General features: G+C 41.5%; 1 protein-coding gene across 6 annotated transcripts in view; it reads left to right on the plus strand.

Moving 5' to 3' along the window:
- trim3b (tripartite motif containing 3b) overlaps positions 1-14080 on the plus strand; it is a 56867-nt gene that overhangs the window by 37495 nt on the left and 5292 nt on the right. For 5 of the 6 annotated variants that reach the window (XM_072658156.1, XM_072658153.1, XM_072658152.1 and 2 more), the window contains 9 exons: positions 1963-2114; positions 3811-3991; positions 6105-6837; positions 7658-7761; positions 7933-8100; positions 9058-9226; positions 12454-12513; positions 13341-13411; positions 13504-13644. In XM_072658156.1, the coding sequence (XP_072514257.1) occupies positions 1963-2114; positions 3811-3991; positions 6105-6837; positions 7658-7761; positions 7933-8100; positions 9058-9226; positions 12454-12513; positions 13341-13411; positions 13504-13644 (1779 nt within the window). The remainder of the gene's footprint in view (positions 1-1962; positions 2115-3810; positions 3992-6104; positions 6838-7657; positions 7762-7932; positions 8101-9057; positions 9227-12453; positions 12514-13340; positions 13412-13503; positions 13645-14080) is intronic. The other variant, XM_072658158.1, reaches the window with a different exon arrangement.

Consider the following 14080-nt stretch of genomic DNA (forward strand, 5'->3'; position numbering starts at 1 on the left):
GAGTCGGATTTGGCTGTTAAATACGAAGATTTGACTTTTTGTTCTTTTATATTTCATATGTTTTCTGGCATCATGAGTTTCAGTGATGCTTTTTACCACATTAACATAGTCCAATACAGTAGAGTCACGGCAATCAATAAAAGACCGCTGCATATGATGCATCTTATTTGAATTGCCGTCATATACAGTAAAGTGGAGCTACCACATCGGCAGCCGGGGCCCCAAGAAAGCACAATTGGCCTTGTTCTCTCAAAGGTGGGTAGATGGTAGTTCTTCCCACATCACTTCAGTGCAAAGCTGCAGGCTGATGCATTAGAGCCGGGTACGCTGCGCTTTCCCCCGAGCATGTAAATCTGATTTCAGGGTCAACCCCAATTATGGCAACATAAGTCATCAAGTTCCCACAGCATTCTATAGCCCCTAATAATCAAAAGCAGATCTGGTAGAGGTGTAGATATATACTGCAGTAAGACCACCAGTATGACTCTTCCAATCCCTCACTATAAGCATAAAAAGTGTATTCTAGAGGCCTCTATTAACCAGAAAAAGAACTGTTTAATTATTCATGGTTATTTGAGTGTTCACAGGTCTATACAGATATACTATAACCCTTAGTAAAGAACCCTTAAAAAACCCTCTTTTAAAGGTGTGTCATGAAAGGTTTCATCTCATCACATTTTTCATATCCTCTCATCTCAGAGCTTCCTTGATTAGCAAAAGCCATTAGTGACAGCTTGCTTGTAACGACCCAAAGCACCAAAATGCAGGACTTTTCTAATACGCTATTCTTGTACAGTTCTGTAGAAATGTATGCAAATCAAACATTGAACCTGTATGAATCATTTGCTCACAATATAAATAACTATAAATGAACTCCTAATTAATCAGAGCTGCACTTATGGAAAGTATATGTATATAGAACTTGGAGCGCTGTGTTTATACGTGTTGCATATTCACAGTGTTAAAAAAAAAAAGTATTTATTTGGTTAAGTCTACCATCTGTTCGGAAAAATATATTTAGGTGAAATGCTGATGTGGGCTTATTATTACCATTAGCATTATATGCTCCTTAATACACCATGTTCATCTACTGGTGAAGTGCCCTGATGTTTAGTCTTGGCAAAGAATTACAAACATATAAATTAAGATGTTAGATGAAATCTGTGGTAGTAAAGAATCATGTTTGTAATAGAGATGAAGAGGTGGGGTGAAGCACCTTTTATAGGGGTAAAGAGCCTTCACTGGTGTACATTCATTACTAATGTAAAGGTTCTTCGCACTTACACTTCTCTGTTACAGGCATGGCTTTGATGGAACCAAAAGTGGTACTTGTATGAGCTTGCTTCTTCTTCTATGAACCATTTGATAAAGCACCCCTAACCTTTTAACCAGAAAAAGAACTGTTTAATTATTGATGGTTCTTTGAGTGTTCACATGTCTATGTAAATATACCACTGCCTTTAGTAAGGAACCCTTAAAGAACCCTCTTTTAAAGGCGTGTCAATGTTAAAAAATTTCTGCCAGATAAGGACATCTCATCTCAGAGCTTAGTTTATTAGCAAAAGCCAGTAGTGACCGCTTGCTTGTAACGACCCTAAGCACCAAAATGCAGGACACTGGACAAGCTTCAACTTCAGCAGACTTCAAACCCAGACATGAGCATTGCACTGCACATCAGGACATCTTTATAATCCTCTTACTTTTCCCAACCAGTGAAAGTCCTGTTGTGGACATGAAAATCCTATATTTGCCCCAAACATCAAATCTAGATAAGCCCCTTAGATTCTGTCTCGGCGAAAAGGGGGTAGGAGTTTTTGCAGTGCTCCACAAACAGCTGCCGTGTGTGTCACTACTGCTGGGCAAAGGCTAACTGGTGCAAGTTATTTGGTGCCCCCTTGTCTCGGATCAGATCACTTTACCATGACTCCTTGTAATGAAGATGCTCACTGTTGCCCTCTGCAGGTGATGGAGTTTTACTGCGAGTCGTGTGAAACGGCCATGTGTCTGGACTGCACAGAGGGCGAGCACCGAGAGCATGTGACTGTCCCACTGAGGGACGTCCTGGAGCAGCACAAAGCAGCACTGAAGAACCAGCTTGACGCCATCCGCAACAGGTACCCCACTTTACCACAGTGATGCACTCTTGCTGGAAGTGATTGCAGAGGAAAAGTGATGTACAGCAGTGTAAATGCATGTTCTCTTAAGGAAAGTTTTTTATTTGCCATGAAATAAGATTAGGGACATCATAGAATCACTGAGCTTATCAAGGCTATTTAAATGGATTGCTATGAAATTACCAATGTTCAGCCAACTGTTTCTTAAAGCGGATTTACCTTGTTGTGCCCCTACTTACACCACAGTTGTAGAGGTAACAGACCTTACCATTTTCTGCAACTGCAGCAGCAGCAGTTAAATAGGCATTTAAAGTTAAGGGTTTATCACAATATTTAAATACATTTTTACGATACACAATATTAGCATGCAAAATTCAACAGTGGCTTCAGCAACCAATTAAACAGGACTACAGGATAACACTCTTTGCAAAAAAAAACAAAACATGCAGTTGATCAGTGTCCTGTAAACATTTACTGTATCGATAATATATACTCATAAAAGCAGATTGTGTATCACAATAAATTTAATTGAATCACGATTCCATAAAATATGCTCATATTGCCCATCTAGCACTTCTCTGTGCTACGTCTGACCTCTGTGAATTATTTATTATTTTAGTTTAATGCGTTTATCTATTTAAACAACATTTTACTGTCATAATACAACATTTTAATGGAATTATTTTGTTTCAGTTAAACAGGCATTTAAAGTAGGGTTGATTCATTTGTTTGTGACTTCCAATTTCTTTACAGCTGAATTTCCCAATCGATGGTTGTTGGGAATTTTTCCCAGCAGTCTTTATTAGCCTTAATTAGGGCTGGGCAATATGGTAACAATGTTATATCACATGCTTACAAAATTCACCAGTAGCTTCGCCATTCAATTAAACAGAACTACAGAACAACACTGTAGTTTATTACAGTGTTTACAATGTTCTGTAAACATTGACTATATTGATAATATAAAAACAGATTGTGTATCACGATACATTTTATTGAATCACGATTCCATAAAATATGCTCATATTGTCCATGCCTAGCCTTAATTTGTTTTAGTTTTTTATGTATTAAGCACTTTTCTGTGCTACTTCTGGCCTCAATTAATTAATAAATAGTTAAATGTAGGCTATTCTTTATGCATTTATCCATTTAAATATATTTTTTTATTAGCAGTGCTGGAATTTAAAACGATAATATAATTAATTTAAATAACATGAATCAGTTAAAGTGCTAGATTGAAAGTGAGATGCTGCCGGCTAATGAGCACATAATCATGCGTTATTACACCATGACATTTATCGTATAGACATAACATCAGTATTGACATGCAGTGGGATGGCGCTTACTCTGCTCACTGCCGACCTGAAGTAGTTCTTTGCCCATGTTGGAGCATGGCATATTCAAGAACCTGTAAGACCCTATAACTTAGTGTAGTGTAGAGTAATCCGCATTCTAGCATATCTTGCCAAAACTGAATTAACTTTAATGTCATTGAAGAGGAAACTATGCAGAAAATGCGAATATCAGATCAGACTCTGTATCGGACTTGGTTTGGGACATCTCTGGGAATAATGAACGGCTGTTTCAGCTGTAAGAATGTGAGCAGTGGCCGAACATGCAGGTGCTCTTAACAGTTAACTTTATTAAACCATTAAAGGCTATAAACCTGACATTTCTGTGCTTCTACCATTGGCAGGTTGCCTCAGCTTACAGTGGCTATCGAGCTGGTCAACGAAATCTCCAGGCAGCTCACAGAGCGGAAGAATGAAGCGGTGAATGAGATCAGTGGCACCTTTGAGGAGCTGGAGCGAGCGCTGCACCAGCGCAAAGCAGCCCTCATTGCAGACCTGGAGAACATCTGCAGCACCAAACAGAAGGTCAGTATACCTCAGTACTTATTAGTTACTCCACAGTGCTGTTCTTGGAGGGCCGGATTTCTGCAGAGTTTTCTGCTTTTCCTGATCTTTCACCTGATTCACACAGCTTGCGTGTTAATGGCCAGGGTGGCAGTGGCAGGGAAAACTCCATGAGAGCATGAGGAAGAAGCAATGGATCCATAAAGAGCCATTTTGTAATGGATATTTGAACAAGGTTCTTTACACTCAAACATCTCTATGAAGCCCTTTTCAGATATGCACAGTAACCTCGACCCTTTCCAGACATCACCTGGAGGAGCTGTATGTATGAACGCAAAAGGACTTTATCCTGCCAGCCCCCTAGAACAGAGTCTGGGTAATGTCAGAGTGAGCCCATGTGCGAACAGAGCAGGTAATTTCCCGTATAATCCCGTATAATGATGGTGTGCCTCCTGCACATGTTATACAGTCGCCACCCCTTGTCAAAAGCACACAGGAAATTTCCTGTAGTGAAAACGCCTGATCTCTGGGTCTTCGGATGTTTGTTACTCATGAAATGTCAAATTTCATATGTGAAAACTGCTTTACAAACATGGCAGTTTGTGGCATTATTTAAACTTTCAAGTTTGTAAACCACCAGCTCCAATCAGCACCCCACTCCATCACGGCCATGGCACGTGCCACACTCCTTCCATGTCCCAGCTTTAGTTTGATTAGTTTGATATTTGATAGTGATGTGAACCAAGTCCTTTCATATAAAAAAAGCTGTTGGAGAGCCCTCTTGTGGGTTGTTTGAGAAATGCGTTATATGAATTCCTGTCCTTTCTAGTCACTGGTTCCCAAACCTGGTACTGTATGAGCTGTGCCCTGTGGATTTTGATGTTTTCCTGCTCTAACACACCTAGACTGGGTTGTACTGGTTGTTCGTACTTAAATCTGTAGTCAATCCTATTTGTCACTTGCTGTATACTATTTACGAAACTCTGTTTAATGTAACCTGAGGCTAATTTTGACTAGTAACAACTAAATAATGTGTCTAACAAGATAAGAGCCAATCAATAAATAGATTGCTTAAAAGCTTCATCTTCTTCTTCACGCTTCTAGTGCTTAAATCTCTCTCTTGGTGGCTGTGAGAAAGCACTGGTGTAAGGCATGTAAATATCTCACAGTAGCCACGTTTACATTACATTACATTTACATTTACGGCAACTTTAGCTAGTTAGAATAGCTTAAAGGATACCTTTAAGCTTTAGACATTACTAAACACAAGACAATAAGGTGACCATAGTACTCTAATCGTCCAAGTATTCTCGGAAGAGGTGGGTCTTCAGTCTGCGACTTTACACGCAGCCTGATAATCCGTTAATAATAAGACTAATGGCAGAGAATATCAGAATAGAATATGGCCATGTATACATTTCAGTCGGACCCGTCAATTCCTGTTGAGGTGTATGTGAGGTGCCATTGCGAATACAGTTTGAGGGAGGTGGGTAATTCATTAACGAGAGGAAGAATATCCCATTATATTCCAAAGGTTTATTATTATTACTGGAATAGGGACTCTTATTGTATGTAAGATTACCCTTTTATCAACTCATACAAAAATGTAGCTGGAAAATCTCTCCCACTCTCTCCCGCCAGTCTTTACGGTGCACTGAAATTCAGGTTTTGTGTTGGTGGAGGTTTTCCTGAGTCCGCCATCATTTTAAAACTACTCCAGTAAACTCCAGTAACACACTGCTGCTCCTCTCACTTTGATTGGTCATCACGTGATGCTGGTTGTCATGGTAATGTGTACACAAAGTGGTACTTTAAATATGAGCGTAATTTTTGATCAGGTTGTTGTGTAGGGTGTACATATTGTGGACTTGCCACACAGGGCGTGATGTCCGAGCTGACTGGACTGTAGTCAGAAGCGACTGACCTTATGGAGTGGTGAAGTGGTGTTAATGAGGAAAAACGCTAGTTATTTGAGCTTGAGGGGTTTTAGAGACCTAAAAAACTAAAGTTATTTAAAAAACGCAAATTTTAAAATAAACGTCAGCTTAAAAAATAGTTTCCGTGTCCTGGACTACCGAGACTGATCATGGCAGCTCTTTAAAGTTATGTTTCCCGTGTGTGTGTGTACATACAGGTGTTGCAGGCACAGCTGTCTTCCTTGCAGCAGGGCAAAGAGAACATCCAGAGTAGCTGCAGCTTCACAGAGCAGGCTCTGAGCCACGGCAGCGCCACCGAGGTTCTGCTTGTGCAGAAGCAGATGAGCGAGCGGGTCAGCGTTCTCGCCCGCCACGACTTCCCCGAGCGCCCGCACGAGAATGCTCACCTGGAGTGCCAGGTGGAAACGGAGGGGCTGCGGCGCTCTATCCAGAACCTGGGCGTGCTGCTGACCACCAGCGCCGTGGGACACACCAGCGTGGCCACCGGAGAGGGACTGAGGCACGCCATTATTGGCCAGCACGTCACGGTAACCGTCACCACCAAGGACAAAGACGGAGAACTGGTGAGGACCGGCAACGCGGCTTTAAAAGCGGAGATAGCGGGGCACGATGGCGGGCGGGTGGCTGAGGTGGAGGTGGTGGACAATAAGAACGGCACGTATGAGGTGGGCTACACGCTGAGGAGCGAGGGAGAATACTCCATCTCTCTGCTGCTGTACGGCCAGCCCGTCCGGGGTAGCCCTTTCAGGCTGCGTGCCGTGAAGCCCTGCGACGTGCCCCAGTCTCCGGATGACGTGAAGAGGAGAGTGAAGTCGCCCAGCGGGACCGGAGGCCACATCAGGCAGAAGGCTGTCCGCAGACCCTCCAGCATGTACAGCACCACGAAGAAGAAGGAGAACCCTATTGAGGATGAGCTTATCTACCGAGTAGGTAAGACCACTGAGGTCCACTGGAAAAGGTTTTGGGAAATGGCAACCAACACGCTAGCAACCACTTAGCAGTACCATATCAACCCCATGGGATAACAAAGCAACCCCCTAGTAACCCCATAGAAGCAATCTGGAATACTGTATCAACTAGCTAGCAACCACTTAGCCTAGAAACCACTAAGGAATTCCATAACAAACAACTAGCAACACCTGTCGATCACCTAAAAACCACTTAGCACATACCTACCTGTAATGTCATGGAAACCAATTAGCGACATCATAGCAACACCTAGGAGCTGCACCTAGCATATCAGCTGCCATTTAGCGACACCATAGCATCACCTGGCAGCTGCACCTAGCATATCAGCTGCAACCACCTAGCCACACTGTTGCAATCACCTAACGACCACTTAGCAATACTGTTGCAACCACTTAGCGACACCATAGAAAAACCTAGCAGCTGCACCTTGCATATCAGCTGTCTAGCAACTACTAAGCAACACCATTGCCTCCATATGTGATACCACAGCAACCTCCAAATAACACCAAAGCACCCATCTAACAACACTAGCCAACACCTAGCAACCATTAAGCAACAGTAAGTAACAGAGTAACAGTACAGTGTCCTCAGCCTGTCAGTCTGGCATTGCATGCAAAGAAAGCACCCGTTGAATTGACTGTTTGCTTGCTATCGACACAATGACCTAATCTCATATTTAAGATTAGATTTATTAATAGGATTTATGAATGTATTTATAAATATATGAGTGTCACTAGGTTTGAAATGATTCAGGTGTTTTGCCTGTGTTTGTGCATCACAGGCACAAGAGGAAGGGAGAAGGGCGAGTTCACTAATCTACAGGGCATCTCCACCTCCAGCAACGGGAGAGTAGTCGTGGCAGACAGCAACAACCAGTGTATACAGGTGGGTCTGTTTCTTCAGTTTGTAATCTATCCCAGTCAAATAAGGAGGGTTTATTAAAGGAGTACAATGGAAGGAGAATGCGAAGAGAAATGTGGTGAAAGATTTCCTGTCTATCTGTAAACGTACTTTGACTGCTAGACTGTCTAATATCGTTGTACTTCTGTCTGGTAGGTGTTCACTAACGATGGGCAGTTTAAGCTGAGGTTCGGAGCGCGCGGCCGCTCGCCAGGGCAGCTGCAGAGGCCGACAGGAGTGACTGTAGACATGAACGGAGACATCATAGTGGCTGACTATGACAACCGATGGATAAGCATCTTCTCGTCAGACGGGAAGTTTAAGGTAGGATGACTGGATTGCTGCAGATGAAATGGATATTGAGTCAGAATGAACATTACTCCATATCATCGCTGTCCAGTAAAAAACATGTATCTCCAAAATGCCGATTTTACAGAAGGCAAAAATGCTCTCAATTGTGAGTAGAGGTCAATGTAATAGGAGAATTTCTAAAAGCAATTTTAGAGCATTTCTATTGGTCCATTTCTCCAGACTTATTTACACAGTGTACAGAGCAGCTACAGGGTTCAAACCATGGAGAAAACTAAAAACATACAAAATTGGAGATGCATTGTTCCAACTCCAGATTGGTCTGATTGTGTGATTAGGGCAGCTTTTTGATCACAGTGAAACAACGGTAACTGTGAAGTAAATAATTGGATTATCGGTACATTTAAAAAAAAAAATAGGGTGATTACTAGCAAGGATTGTATTAAAGCAGGGTGTGAAACATGCGGCCCGTTAGGTTCTAATCAGACCCGCCAAACAAACTCTGAATCAATGTTCTCAACAGCGACTATTAAAGAAATCCACTATCCCTCAACTGTGCTGACACTGACAGGAAGACAGTCCAATCCAGAGCCAATCAGAATCTCCGTTTCAGCTGGGAGTGGGGCAGCAGAGAGTCAACCTCAAAGGCAGAACCACTCAGAATCTCTATTTTCCCACTTCCAGCTGAGTCAAACTCAGAATCAATTCGGGGAGGGGTGGGACATCTCCCAAACAGTGAAACCAGTAAAGAACCTATAAGTGTAAAGAACCTTTCAATTGGTAAAGAAGCACAACATTGACTTCTTTAAATCTTGAAAGGGTCCATCACACACACTTCTTGTACAAAAAATGTTCTTTATGAACCAAAAAATGGTTCCATAAAGATGGATCACTCAAATGACCGTTCATCTGCATTAGCATCTTCATTAGCAGTTGCTCTATTCCACTGACCCGGGCTCTCTCTGTGTGCAGAATAAGATCGGCGCCGGGAGGCTGATGGGCCCAAAGGGTGTGGCTGTGGACCGGAACGGCCACATCATCGCAGTGGACAACAAGGCCTGCTGCGTCTTCATCTTCCAGTCGAACGGAAAACTGGTCACAAAGTTCGGGGCCAGGGGGACCTCGGACAGACAGTTTGCAGGTACCGAAGCTGAAGTAACCAACGGGTGGTCGAGATATTTGTGGATCACAGATTGCTAGTGTGCTGTGGGGTTTTGTTGCACTTGTGAGCACGGATGAATTGGGTATGAAGTTGTAACTAGTGTGTGGGTGGGCATGTTGTGTAATGGTTCACTGCAAAAAATGGTATCTTAGCAAGTGAAATCCTCTTAAATCTAGTCTGAATGTCTTCTATATTGTGGTAAGAATATTATTCAGCATATTACTAACTTATTCTTGTTTTAATTGATTGTATCTATTCCACTGGCAGACTATTCTGCTTGTTACACGCTCTTTTATATTATTTTTAATTATCTGCCAATAAAGTAAGTAGTAGATAAAATCACTTAAAACAAGTAAAAATAAGCAAGAATGAGTTCATCTTATAATGCTACTGCAATAATTTCAAAATGAGGAATACTGGATATTTAGACATTATTTAGGAGGATTTCACTTGCTAATAGAGCTGCAACAAATGACTATTTTGATAGTCGAATAATCTGTCGCTTATTGAAATGAATAGTGGATTATTCTGATTATGAATCACTCAGTTAGCAGATAACTCCTATGTAGATATGAGCTTTCAAATTTAGCCTGAGGTTGTCTTATGCATTTGCTAACTAACAGTCAAAACAATATAGATGAGTACCGCAATCAGAAGTTTACTGTTTTAATGAACTTTCCTGCTAAACGTTCCTCTTAAAATTTCAAACCACTGATGTGCAAAGTAGCAGCAATAAAATATACCAGAAATACATACATTTTCATATAAAGATATATATCAGAAAAATTACCGGATTTTAGCTCTGTATAAAGGTATTTTGTGTTACTTTGGTCGTATTAGGGACTTTTATTTTGACATGGCCTGACAGGGAGCCCCAATATCATTGACCCTGAATCGCTTGCAACATTACCAGCAAGCTGATTGGTTCTACTTATTGAAAGGCAGGTTATTATTCGTAGAAGGGCGGGACTATCCATAAGAAGAAGCTATGTTGAGCGTTCCATTCACATTTCAGCCAGTGACTGGTCTCCTCATTTCTAACAGCTCTGGTTCGACTTACTTGATTTCTCCTTTTCCGCTCAGCCCGTGTCCATATGAGACGCCACACAGTTAAACAGTTAAACTTTGGCGATTAATCCGTGGTTCACGTGCGACCCGACCCATTCCTAGACATCACCAACTGATCGACTATTAAATGGTGATGGTTGCCAGCTGATTTGGTCCTCGATTTAAGTCGATTATCTCGATTAGGTGTTGCTACCCCACTTGCTAAGAGAACATTTTTTGCAGTGTTCACCTCCCCTGTTGCGTGTTGTAACAAATGCTTGTTCTCTAACAACCAGCTTAATTCACAGACCAGTTTCACACAGTGTTTGATCTTTGAGCTTTTGGCCTTAAATTCCAGCTTCACATTAAAGGGGGAGAAAAAGGCCAGGCCAAGAAATCCCTGGATTCTGTTACACTGTGAACCCGTCTGAAGCATCAACTTCTGCTGCAGAGATCAGTGTTCCTCTAATATTGGCTGATCTTCAGAATGGTCAAAGGGAGAAAGCCAAATAATGGCAAAATGTTCCTGCTCAGTACTTGCAGATTAAATGGTGGATTTCTGGAAGATTGCACGCACTCACTAGATAATTGGAGGATATTGAAGGTTAAAATGTTGCAGTTGGATTATTATGATTGATGCATTGCAATGGCCAGATTTACCCAGGCTTCAGTTCCAATGTGTAAAAATCTTCTGTTCTCCTCTCTGTTCCTCAAACATACGACTCTCTAGAATATATCTGTAAAATCTTAAAGGCACTGAGAAAGCAGTTCCCAACCTTGGACCCTTGTCCTGCATATTTTTGTGTTGTCCTGCTCCAGGACACCCACTTTAGTTTAATAAGGTGTTGTTAATGAGCTACTAATGGCTCGTTTATGCTTGACGATAAATACAAATATGGATACGGACAAAACCTTCTGTCTGTACTGTCTCAAAGTTATGGACAGAATGGAGCAGTACCTCTGTGGCGTGGTAAATAGTTAAAAAAATACACAAATATCATTTGGACACAGCGAAAGAAGACACTGGCTCAGAAATAACCAATGGCAAACTTTTTTTTTTTTACCGTTTACAGTCATATTCACCGCTGCCTTTCATCTTTAATGTAATAAGTACATCATCATGACTTCCTCCACTGCTGAGACTTTTGTATAAATTAGCCTTCAGTTGGATTAGGTGTGTAGAATCTGGAACAGGGAAGACACTAAAATGTGCAGGCCAGAGTGTACCCAAGTTAACAGTGGCTTTCAAGTCTAGTCTCGGGGGTCCCACTCATCCAGCTAATAAGGAGCGCGTACCTGAAGCTGTGCAGGGCAGTGGTTCCCCAGGACTGAACCCGAAAACCACTGCTGTAGGACCATGATTAGGAACCTCAAAGGAATCTTACTGTTTCCTTTTATTGTTGGACTTATGAGCTTTGAATAGAGAGGACATGTACATACAGATACACTATATGTCCAAATGTTTGTGGACACTGAATGCATCGACACAGATGTGCAAATGCACACTCACAGCTTGTCTAGGTCCTGTAAAGCTAACCAATAATGGGATAGTATAAACGCCTCAGGCATTGAGCTGTTGAGTAGTGGAACTGTGTTCTCTATAATGAGGGTGCTCCATCCAATACTTTAGTATCAGTTTAGGAATCAGTTGGGAATGATGTTGCCTAGGGGAATCGTCCAACTTCCTGACCTCAATATCGCTCTTATTGCTCTTCTCCTGGACAGTAGTACTTCCACTGTTTATTATCCTTGATTTTGGACGAAACAATGAATGAGCATGTGTCCCAATACTTTTGTCCATATAGTGTATCGCAAGCATTTTCCACATTTCCCAAAACCTTAATCTTAAGACCCAGTCCTCCTGCTTATCCACTTTTACTTGTTGCCATTTCCTGCTTACTTTACCTGTTAACCCTGACTGTTCACAATTCACGATCCTGAGCAAGCGCATGTGGCATGCTGCCCTCTGGCTCCTTCTGACAGCATTTATTGACAGGTGAGGGGCGTGAGAAAGCTACTTTATGGGCTTCACTTCATGCGGTCCATCTCCTTGCTTTGCTTTGCTTTTTGTGGTCTCTTTGGCTCTTTAGGAAAGACCTGTTTTTGCTTCATTTGCCTCTTATATCTGACCTTGTGTTTTTGTCCCCTATTCCTTTTAGAAAAAAGTGGTGCAAACTTTGCACTGGAGCAAAAGCTTAGTAAATCTGGCCCTGGGTTCAGTAAGTATGGAGCGCACTGCGTATCGTCGTATTGTGCCTGACATTGGTCCCCCAAGTACTGTTAGCTGAGTGTATAATGTATGATTTTGTGATATAATCGTGTTGTTCTTAATTGGAATCAGTTCATGAATGTTGCGTCTCAACCTAATAGATTATTGTAGATTGTCGCTTTCACAAGAAAACCTTGTCAGGTTTTTTTTTTTTTTTTTTTTTTTTTTTTTTGCACCTTTTGAACAGGCTAGTAGACCCATCCCAGGATGATTTGGAATAAGATAATGTTACATAAGTGTTGGGCTGGGCGAAATAACAGTAATAAGGTATACTGTAGTATTTTAAAAATGCGCTACAGCTATGGCCCAGAGGTCACGAGTTCAAATTCGTGAACTGCACCACCTGATCATCGGCAGCTAGAATCCAAGAGAGCACAACTGGCTGCGTTCTCTCCGGGTGGGAAGCCACGTAAATGTGTACTACTCTCCACCCCCAGTAAAACCTTTGGGGGGGGATAATACTGCTTAGCTCTACATAAGTGTACGTTCTAGTTTGGAGTGTTTTTTCTTTCTCTCACTCCTTTACCTTTTTCAGAAAAGCAAGGTTTTCTTATCACTGTGACAGTACACTGATATGTACACAACAGAATCAGTCAATCTCTTCGAAAGGTTGCATAACATTGTTGATTCTGCTCTAAATATCTAATGAAGAACTGTGACTGATTGATGTCTTTAGATTGTGCTTGATCACTCAGAGGATCCTCTTTCCATCAGATCGTGTGGCAACAGCACTCATGTACTTTTTCTCTCTGCCCGTCCCTCTGTACGCATTTTCAGGTCCTCACTTCGTAGCTGTGAACAACAAGAATGAGATCATAGTGACGGACTTCCATAACCACTCCGTTAAGGTAAGCCCGGCGTATGTTCACGTAGTTCCACAGAGTACAAATCAGTTCTCATGGTTTGAAGTGCAGTGTTTAACTCTCTGCTCCTCTCTCAGGTGTTCAATGCAGATGGGGAGTTTCTCTTTAAGTTCGGCTCTCATGGTGAAGGAAATGGCCAGTTTAATGCTCCAACGGGAGTCGCTGTGGACACTAATGGCAACATCATTGTAGCAGACTGGGGCAACAGCAGGATACAGGTATCAGCACTTAGCTAAATGGCACATTATTTATTTATTATTATAAAAACATTTTTTTAGCCTAATTTGACAAATTTTATGTTTTTAAAGCTGATGTGAGGCATTCATATATACCCTAGACTATAATTTGTGTTTTATCAGTGATATTTATAACATTAAAAACTATAAATATATATATAATCACACTTCATCTGCAAAAACCTTAATAGAAATAACCACTAAGTAAAATTCATGTAAAATTACTTCCAAAAGATTTTATTCCAAGCATTTCTATTGGTCCATTCATCATGCAATTTTCATACAATGTAAAGAACAACTGTCCGGGTCAGTTACGGTATATCAAAAATGAAAAATAGCAAAAATTTCTATTTTTGTAGCGACAATGTGCTGTCCAGCTGTTTCAGTATTTTTCTGTTCTGCTCGCAGAATGTTCACA

The sequence above is a fragment of the Salminus brasiliensis genome, chromosome 16 (assembly GCF_030463535.1).
Source record: "Salminus brasiliensis chromosome 16, fSalBra1.hap2, whole genome shotgun sequence".
Taxonomy (NCBI): domain Eukaryota; kingdom Metazoa; phylum Chordata; class Actinopteri; order Characiformes; family Bryconidae; genus Salminus; species Salminus brasiliensis.